The 10,650-nt window shown below is 37.5% G+C and overlaps 1 protein-coding gene across 2 annotated transcripts; it reads right to left on the bottom strand.

Moving 5' to 3' along the window:
• Positions 1–478: 478 nt before the first annotated feature.
• LOC113775037 (probable acyl-activating enzyme 18, peroxisomal) lies at positions 479–9,988 on the bottom strand. 2 transcript variants are annotated; one of them, XM_027319760.1, is made up of 14 exons: positions 9,696–9,988; positions 7,544–7,673; positions 7,175–7,434; positions 6,177–6,378; positions 5,464–5,504; positions 4,522–4,650; positions 4,301–4,374; positions 3,972–4,192; positions 3,690–3,784; positions 3,394–3,610; positions 3,024–3,149; positions 2,188–2,286; positions 1,602–1,808; positions 479–689 (listed from the first exon to the last, which is right to left on the bottom strand). In XM_027319760.1, the coding sequence occupies exons 1-14, from the start codon at positions 9,986–9,988 to the stop codon at positions 576–578; spliced, it is 2,208 nt and encodes a 735-aa protein (XP_027175561.1). In that variant the 3' UTR covers positions 479–575. The 2 variants fall into 2 exon arrangements, with proteins under 2 accessions (XP_027175561.1, XP_027175569.1); XM_027319768.1 differs by lacking the exon at positions 479–689 and adding an exon at positions 696–1,517.
• Positions 9,989–10,650: the final 662 nt, after the last annotated feature.

The raw sequence follows: 10,650 nt of genomic DNA, 5'->3' as shown, positions 1-10,650 counted from the left end.
CATAAATAATGTCATGAAAATTGGTGGGACACAAAAGTCCAATTCTACGTTGATGCAAAGCGAGTACATCAAATTGAGTCCCGACCAGACCTGTTAATAGAAACCCAATAAAATAGCTGTTTGAATTTCCCGCAGCCGAGGAAGAAAATAGGGGGAAAAAAAATTGAAGGACCGGTTTTACTCCCAATTGGCCTACTAAACCTGCTTAACGAAATGATAGCCTGCAGGAACTTTTACCAGCAAAGAAGGACCAGTTTTCTTTCTTTTTTCTGATTCATTTTGGTTTTACACTTGCTTTAACCAAACTGAAAGGCAGAGGGGATTAAAAAAAAAAAGTGCCCAAAATTCTGGAACAAGGTAAATTATCACTATAGATGCAGAACTTTGTGTCAATTTAACTTCTTTATAACAAAGCCAATTTCTTTATATGACCTCTTGATCACAATATCAACACTTCTTTGCTATGATCGAAAACATAGAAGCTAACCACTCAATGATCTTATTGCACATAGACCTGTCAGGCAAAGGAAATAAAGTAATTATTGCACAAAGTTTTGGAAACATCAATCACATGCTCAGATCTTGCTCCGTATGTTGAGATCCTGCTTCAACTGATCTCTTAAAACTCTTCTTAAAAGCTTGTTCGATGCTGTTCGAGCAAACACCGGGACAATTTTCACAAAGCTTACCTACAATGAGTTAGATCAGAAATCAGATACCTGTACCAATCAACCCAAGCTTAGTGCAATGTGACTTTATCAGTGACTCTGGTTCACTTTCAACAGGGAAGAAAAAGAGAAGATTAGAGAATAGATTGATCATCCCATGTCATCCCACTTCTACTGAATGTTTTCTTGCAGTGCACAAATTTAATGCACTTCACAGTAACACATCTGCACTTGCACAGAAACATTAAAATCCATTGTGCAAAATAAGTTTGACTAACCAAGGGAGATGATGCTAAAGTATAACTTGACTCATAAAACTTCCATATAGTATGTTGCTCATCCAGATTCATGATCACCAAGTATGGAGTATTGCAGGCACTTGGTATGGAAAATTATCCATAGCAATTAAGTTATAAGTTCAGCAGTAAAGTGCAAGGCCAGAACAATTCTACCTATCCTCTGATGTTGCAAAAAGTACTTGCAGTGACACCCTCTTTCTACACCGGATCATGCACAAACTACTTTTGGACTTGCAAGCATGCAATATGTCATTTACCTGGCATCCACTTCAAACTGCAATTGACTCTATCCTAGGAATATGTTTTTCTAGTGTCATGGTAAAGCTTATGCACTCTATCCCAAGGTTGTCATTCATTTCAACTTCAGGGGTTTGGAGAAGTCAGAACTTCGAACTAGCTCCATCACTGACACAGTGATGGATTCAGATCCTTTGTTCTTAAAAAAGGGGGAAAAAAGAAAAAGTCATTGCTGTGACTAAGGTTCTTTGTGATTTTCTTCATACACCCTACATTAGTCCTTGTCTAGCATGTGTACTCCAATGGTTAGGTGCTGCAGGGATTAGCACCCCAAGAATTAAAGTAATCAAAAATGAAAACAAGACAATCACTGCCGTTTCAGGGGCATTGGCAAAACCTTAAATAAAGGGTTGAGGCTGCTCTGTATGGCTCTTGAGAATTTCATCTTCAGCAAATCAGGGTCAGCACTGATTCCTTCCTTTAGCACAACAAATACAGCTAACATCTCTGGGCCACCATTTGGAGGTGGACTACTGACTGCAGCAGTTTCCAAGATACCATCATGAGCTTGGTTACATACACGCTCAACCTCAACTGAACTAGTCTGCACAGGAAATAAAATAAATAAATAAGCAGCAAATAAACAAAGAACTGACTTGCAGAAAACGAATAACAGCTCAAGACCAGCCATCCTGTTATATTAGAGAAGAAAATTAAATCCATTTCCAACTCAAGAAGTTATTTTTCAAAAGAAAATTTTCAAGTAGAAATCTTTCATCCTGGACTCTATACAAATACAATCAGTTTTCTCAGTGAAACATGGGTAAAAAGGCAAGCTACAAAATAAGAAAAGGGTAACAGCTCTCAGTGTTTTTTGAATTAACTAGAGCAGCAATCTCAGAAACAAAAATGGATAAAAATATGGACAGACAGAAAGATAGTGCAGGTAAAGACACTGTATCCGCAATATGATAGAGATATACCTTTATCCCCCCCAGATTCATGGTATCATCAGCCCGGCCTTGTACAATGAGAAACCCTCCAATAGTACGTTTGACGATGTCACCATGTCGCCTAAGTTGCTGAGAATAGAAATTAAGTTATAAAAGAAGTAGAGGACCACCCTGATTTTATCCACAGTAATAAATCACAGAGCTCTCATCTATTGAGAAGGGCTAGACTTGAAGTGGTTCTTAGTATTGTTTTGCATCTTATAGTCTCAATGCATAGCTGTTTCCTACAGAGAAACTAGCTGTTTCTACTGTTATGTGTCTCATATTGTTCTTCCCGAAGGAAGTCTCAGCTATCAATGGATCAACAAGACAAATATTGTTAGAAAATGCATGATTCCTCTTAGGCACATTGTTATTTTGGATTCTGTGAGTTGATGCTTGTGGCCTTGAAATCATTCATAATAACAATGCAATCATGAATTTCTACCCAACTTCACAAGCATGGGAACTCCAGCCACATACTTTCTGTTCTTTTAATCAGTGCACTGTTTTTGATCCTGGTAGCTCCATTGACACTAGTACACAGCTAGTGAGGCCCAAATCTCAAGGATTGCAAACACAATAGGAACAGCAGCTAAAGGAAGCAACTGCATAGGCTTCAAGGGCGGAAATCATTTTGCTGTAGCTTGTTTCATAGTCCATGATAATGTGTGTAAAGTTGAGAATTCTAGAAATGACTTTTGAAGTGAATTTTCTAGGTATTGATTGCTATATAAACAGGTAATCCATCCAACTTTATATAAAAGCTAAAAAGACTTAATATAAAACCCAAAACAGAAAGCAATTCAAGTCAAAAAACAGCGTACCATTCCTTTGTATAATGGCATGCCCTTGAAATACACCTCCTCATGATCAGCATTCAACAATCTATTAGTTGCTCCCATGTAGAGAGGAAATAAACCCACTTCACCAACGCATGCTTGATCATCTGGCTGCACCATAAAAATTAGATTTTAAGAATCAGTTGATCTCAATTGAAAGGTATACTGAAATTGTTTAAGTGATACTATAAGAAGCACAAAGAAACAGCAACAACTAGTCACTGGAAATACAGCCCATCGAACAGAAAATGAGCTCTCTTCATAAAATGATTGCAGAACTCAAAACTATTTGTCGTAGCAATTCTATTGCAATAAATGATACTGAAGCCTGGTAGAGGCCAGTCAAAGTGCTTACGTAAGGAAGCCCATTTTCATTCAGGATGACAAAACTTGTGGACATTGATGCAGAGCTAAATGCAGCAAATGCTTGTGGTTGTAAAGGGTTTCCTTGGATATAAGCTGATGCAAGCTCTGTGCCTCCACAGCATTCAATAATGGGACTGTAGTAAGCCTTTGAAGAAAGCCAAAGGTCATCATCTATGCTTGAAGCTTCTCCAGCGGTAGCAAAAGTCCTGCACAAGATTTTAAACTCTAGTACTTTATTGGCAAACCATTAGAACCACTTAAAATAAAAATCTCACATACACATACCTTATCTTTGTCCAATTTAGGCCATTCATACACCCTGTACTCTTCCAAGTCTTAACTAAGCTTGGAACAGTACCCAATATAGTTACTCCTGCATCCTAATAAAGCACAGAAATTGGAAAGAGGCAAGAGGTAGGGGACTGGTAGGAAATTCGTGTTAGCAATAATGGCATTAATAAGGGACCAATGCACGCAGCATGTTCATTATTAGGATCAAATAATAATTCTCCTCATTTCAAGGAGAAATGATTTACTCTAACCGACACTGGAATCTGTGGCAATCACCTGAATGAATTTCCCAAAACCACGGCCTAAAGGAGAACCATGATAAAGAGCAAGTGTTCCGCCAGACAGAAAGCATGAGTAAAGCAGTATTGGCCCTGCCACCCAACCTAAATTTGTGGGCCAGCAGAAAACATCTCCTTCTTGAACATCAATATGTGCCCATGTATCACCAGCAGACCTAATGGGAGAATGCTGGGTCCATGGAATAGCTTTTGGTTCTCCTATTAAACAACAAAGAAAAAACACAAAAAACATGTAGAAAATGATTGATAAAATAAAAAAGATAATAAAGTGAAGGTACAAGCAGCCATCAAAAATAATTTTTTAACCTGTGGTTCCTGATGAAAATAGGATATTGGTGACAGAGTCTATAGGTTGATAAGCTGGTGTGAAGTAATTTGAACTGCCAGAATGGAAAATGTTTCAAAATTACATATTCAGTAAATTGGAAAAGACTACATTTTTAAAAGTTAGACATGTACCTTTCTTAGAGAGAATCAATATATGTTATAAAAGAAAAAGAAATTTCAGAGAACAGTATCAGTATTACCTTGGAAGGTTACACACACTAGAAAGAAAATCATTCCAAGACAAATCCTGGCGTCTTAACTGGACAGTTAACTCCTTTCCAGATGCAGGAATTACAATAGCTTCATAAGGAGCAGCTTCCACCACTCGACTGCAAAACCAAATCTTATCACAAACTAAACATTGAAGAGACTAGGAACCATCAAATTTTGAACAGCATCTTTCCTTAGGATTCCACTATCCTGTTAGATCTTCCATCATTGTGAACCTCCCTCTGCACTAATAGGAGGACTTCTTCCTTAAATTCTCTCTGCATTTAACAAATAGACTTTCCTCTTCACGGGTTATGTTTAGATCAATAGATTGAAAATTGAGCTTAGCTTTCAGATTAATCAAACTCTCAAGGCCAAGTACTTCAAAACCAATTATGTGATGCAAGGAAAACCAATAAGAAAGAAAAATGAAAAAATGTCCTGGAAACTGAAGGCATTCAAACAGTGCAATGAAAATTAGCACTGCTCTGAATCCTGAATCAAAGGAACTAGATGATCAGGTAACAAGGTGACTTGTATGGTAACACATTACTGTTCACTGAAATATTTTTTTCTCTGAGTTATTGCTTGTTGTCTCCACTGTCTATTTGGTTCTTTCCTTTCTTTCCTTGCTTTTCTCTTTTGGACTCTCTCTCTCTCTCTCTCTCTCTGTGTCTCAGTTTGTTCTAATAAGAGGTCCAATGATCCTAAAGACTGATGATACATGATATAGTCCAATTTTACAAAATAAATTCCAGGTCAAAGTGCCGATTCACTGTCCATGATGCTTACAGATGATAACGGACAATAGACCTCTGATAAAGAAACCTAGATGATGAGGGAAAACGCTATTGTTAAGTTATTGAGTGAACTAGTAAGAGCTTTGCTACGAAGTAATACAACCCAATCCACGATGAGAAGCAAATCATTACCTGTATAAAGGAACTCTTCGACCTCCTCGAAGAATAAAATCCTGAATTTTCTCAAAAGTTTAGAAGCAATTCCAATCCCTAAAACTGCCTCAAACAGACAAATCAAACAAATTAATCTTGGAACCAGCCAGTTGGAAATAAACCAAATCAGTAGCAGATAAAAGGATTGGACCAAACAGTGTATTTTTATACATTATTGGACTACGGTTATATTTACTTCACAATTGTTGGTGTCCAAAATTGTAATAACTCGGAGAAAAAGAATCCAACTCGTCAGAATATAATTTTCATGAAGAATTGAAATACAAGGCTGATATTCCAAAACCCTCTCATTAGGCTAGAATTTATAAAACAGAATATTAAAGAATATCATTTAATGAAATTAGATGGACCAGGATCTAAGCCTTCAGGAAAAGCTTGCGGAACTTCAAAATTCATCCAATTTGTTTCATTGATCTCAGTGTCAACATATGGGAATCATGCGTAACATCAGAATACACTAAACAAGGAAACATTTTCACCGTAAAGATTAGATGAGATTTTTGGAGTTCATAGCGCTCGAACTAAAGAATACCTCACCATAAAGATTTACTGTCGACTACAGGGACATCAACCCAATGCATAAATCTAAACATGAGATGCGTGTAGGCAAGTTCAATACCAGTTTTGCAATTCAAAAGTAAAGAAGACTTGTAGAGATTATATTGAACTACCTGAGTAAATACAGCCCTTGCTTTAGACACACGCAACCGGGTTGCGATCTCCTGTGCTGCAAAGCTGTCAGCAATTGAGACAACAACCAAACCTGCAAGCACAATTGCTAGGTATATGGTAACAGCAGTGGCTGTCATTGGCATGTCAATTGCAATTGCATCCCCCTTTGAGAATTTTGCAGCCAGTGCATTTGCCACTAACCTATGCAAATTTTGGTGGATGCAATATGAGAAAAGGAATAGATAGAGAAGGATGAACTCAATAAACAATAGAAAACATGAGGCTATCAAACAAGAAGTTTGTATGAACAAAAGAACGAAGTGGTCATTTATCTGCAGAAACTTTGTTATCCTCTGGCACTCTAGGGAAACCAATTCTCATTACTAGTGGGAAAGAAATAAAGATTTAACATCTCAGACCTAAGGTAAGTAAGGAGGACACTCCATAAACATGCCATGTTCCTAAGGAGATCTTTGTTGGCCCTGGTGAATACTTTTCAAAGGATTGTATCTTAGCAAAGCACACTAGCGAGGATAAATATGAAGAAAGGAAAAAAGGAACAACAACAACAAGAATAAACTACTAGATGAAACTGTTGTTTTTGGGTTGTTACTTTGTAGAAAATTGTTAGATGCAGCTTGTAAGGATCAAGCTCCTGAAGCTAGATGGGAGACATCGTTGCCTAATTAGCAGGACTGTATCTGCTCACAGATCCCCAATTCTACATGCTGTGGGGCTTGTAGGTGGCCAGGAGGGGCTTCGATTTTGTACAGAAGAAGCACTGTCAGCTTGGGAAATCAAGCCCTAGAGCACTGATACCATGCCTTCACAGCATAGAAAATCTCATAGGGTAATCTTAGCCCCACCATAAGGCCAACTGAGCCAGATTTTGCAAATTACATGGTGACCACCAAAGAAATCGACTTTTTGAAGTAATGACTAGTAAATCTCAATACAAGTATGTTCATGGATCCAAGTATTCAAAGTGAGAGCTCACATTACTCGTTCTCGAAGCTCTCTTAGTGTCATCTGGCTAACATCTAAGTCATCACATCCTTCATTTCTCCATTTTATAGCTAAACTGTCATCTTGCTTCTTTGGACAACTGCTTGGAATTAAGCAACACTCGGCAATATTCAACACAGAACCTGGAAACCATTTTCCCGCATGTTTTGATTTGTCTGAAGTATCAAGGATGCAATTTGGAGCTTTAAGAAATTTAATTGAGAGATGGCCCAGAACAATTGACCAGTAAACCTGTAAAGGCAATAAAAAGTTGTTCAACAACAAAGAAAAATTGGATTTAACAGTAAATATAATTTTCATAATTGACAAAAGATTACAATACTAATAATCGAGTACATGCCTCAGGCTGCTCAACGGAGAATCTATGAAATTGTCTAAAACTTGCAATTGGGTCCTTGTATAGTGCTCCCAGAAGCTTCCGACAATGAGTTTCCATTAGGCGTCCCAAATTTGTATTTTTAGACTGGTACCTAACATGAAGATTATGCTAGAATCAACCTAATGTTGGGAAGAAATAAACATCAATTGACTAGATCTTCATTATTAAAGTCCTTGTGTCTGGTTAGGAATTGAAGTATTCATGTAGAATAGACATTAAGAGGTCAATCAATTTTCATGTTTTTGACCTAACTTCATGCTTTAAACCATTTTGATACCACATTTTGATTACTGGGACAAGTATGGTCAATATGCATTTAGTCCATAGAATTAATTAGTCCTGCGACTCTCTTAGAGTTTCTTTACACCTTTGATCAATTCATCCCACAAGATCATCAAGAAAACAAGTTTAACCACCTTGCATCAGGAAGATCAGAAAAAACGAACCAGTACACGCTCAAACATGAAGATCTGTGTTATCAGCCAACCATTGACAAGCTGTACAGTAGCCTTCATTGTCATACCATGTAATATACTTTTTTATGGGACCACAAATGCAAAGTGTTAAGACACCAGCACTAGGAAAGACATGAATTCAGATCTCCAAAAGAGTTTCCGCTTAAATGTCCAAAAGATCCTTTTCTTTTCTTTTTCTTTTTCTTTTTCTTTCTGACCTCATGTTACACATGGCAAATCTACATAAAACACTTGCCAAACAATGGTAAGACAGAAGCAACAAGCATTAGACCTACTACAGCAAGAGACAATATTGAAACTGAGGTTTGAAAACACTGAAAGTTCAGTTCACACATTGAAATTTTAAAGTTAATACAAGCAAAAGTTTATGGTCTCTACCAGCTAGGCCCCCATCCTCAAACAGTTAAATGAACCTAAAAAGCATTAAAGGGCCTTTATAAATTTGAGCTAAATATAAGCTGCACCGTATCAACAACTAGAGAAGACTTTTCTTGTCGGTTAATATGTCCACCACTCATGCCCTGCATTTGCATCATAGACACAAAAATTTCCCATATCTGCCTATCTATTGTCTAATCATGCATATGTGTGTAATTTACAACTCAGAATATATCCGTATCTCAGTTCTGAGTTCATATCAAATGGTCGGTCTACATCATTTATTTATGCAAGAAAGCATCCATTGAGAATAGAAAAGAAAGGAAGGGAAAGGTGGACTTTTCTATGTTTGGGACATTTAAGTAGGACGGAAAAGAAAAGAAACGAATGGATCTTGAAGGGAAGCCAAAAGCTGCTACAGTGCAAAATTTTTTCTGACCAAAACGGGCGGAAAGCGAAGGAAAACTGATGGAAGCTTACAAAATTTTTTCTTATCCTTTCTTTTCTCTCATAACTTATGCTTTCTGTTCTTTTCTTTTCTATCCTCAACTCACAAACTAGCCATAAAGCGAAATACATATGCCAGCCTTTCATCAAACTGCAGAAAGCAGATTCTGGTTTCCTGCTCATGTACAATCATCAAGTGAAAATTGCAACAAAATTGCTCTCTTGGTTCTGAAAAATTGTTCAATTTCTGCTTCTCTCAATGCTTTGACCAAAATTATGCCTAAAGGGCAGTTTGATTTTTCAAAGGAAAAAGTTCTTAAGATTTCTGTTGCAGTGAATAGAAGAAAAATCTATCCAAGCCTTAATATCCCCAGGCCCTGAAATGAATTTCATTAGTTTCGACATGTATACGCCCTAAAAGAACATTACTGTCTGTCACAAAAGCAAAAACTTCAAGATCGAAACCTTGAAATTTACATTTCTATTTTAAAAAAGTTGGACGCTTTATAACAACAAAATGGTATCTAAATTTTTGAACATGAGAATCAACATTGAAAGTCTGACTTGCATTTCTTTTTGTTAGGTAAAGTCTTGACTTTCATATCACCTGACAGCATAGTGCCTCAGAACTCCCATGCTAATACAATGTCACAAGATACAAACTTTTCAACTGCATTAATCTTTTATAAATTCCCAAAAAAAAGAAACGAAGAAGAAGAAGCAGAAAAGCTTCAAAATTTCAAACTGTCAAACCCAATCAAAATCGCAAAAATCAACCAATACTTGAAAAGAATCATCAATACAGTGCTTACAGTGAAGGGAACCAATAGATAGGAGGCCCATTGGTGGACTCATCATAGTTATGATAAACAGAATAGTAAATGAGCTGATGAAGAGCATGTGGATGCCATGGTTTCAACAATTTCTGGGCTGTCAGCTCCCTCCATAGTTCCTTGGGGTCAAACGGCTCCTCCCCGTTATCACTATTTCTGCTAACCTTAAAAATCGAATCTTTGAGGTGCCTTTGGAACCCTTTTGCCTCCTCAACTGACAGGCCTGCTCCAACCAAGTGTTCCACTCCCACATCACTAATGCTCTTCCCCATCTCTCCCCCCCCCCCCCCCCCCCTTTCCCTATCTGGGCTCTGCCAATTTCTCCTCTACGCTCCCCAAAGCACATAAACAAAACAACTGGAGCTTTAAAGTAGTGCTTGCTTCTTGGTACTATTTACCAAAAGCAAAAGACAAACGTAGCCTGCTCCGTAACTAAAAAGGACGGTGGAGCATCTATGTTGCTCCGTACAACGACCAATTCAGAGCTCTGTTTTGTATTCAATTCTGTATGCTACTGAATTGCCCATCATCATCATCAATACTAGAGTGGTAGACTATTTCGGGATAGACTAATTTTATTTTTTGGTATGCAGCCGCATCAAAGTAATCTGATTTATGTTTACTTGAGTGATTCGAGGACTATAGGAATGAATTTGGTTTAAAGGCGTCGGGCCGGGCCGGAGTGGGATTAGTCGGGCCGCCTTTACGGAATTGACCCGGACACCCACTTCGTCGACAAAAAAAAAAAAAAAAAGGAATGAATTTGGTTTAAATATTTAATGGTATTCAACTTTAGTTTGTGAGTTGAGGATAGAAAAGAAAAGAACAGAAAGCATAAGTTATGAGAGAAAAGAAAGAATAAGAAAAAATTTTGTAAGCTTCCATCAGTTTTCCTTCGCTTTCCGCCCGTTTTGGTCAGAAAAAATTTTGCACT

Source organism: Coffea eugenioides, chromosome 1, assembly GCF_003713205.1.
Source record: "Coffea eugenioides isolate CCC68of chromosome 1, Ceug_1.0, whole genome shotgun sequence".
Lineage (NCBI taxonomy): Eukaryota > Viridiplantae > Streptophyta > Magnoliopsida > Gentianales > Rubiaceae > Coffea > Coffea eugenioides.
Note: the sequence above shows the minus strand (reverse complement) of the source record. Positions and strands in the feature narration are given on the sequence as shown.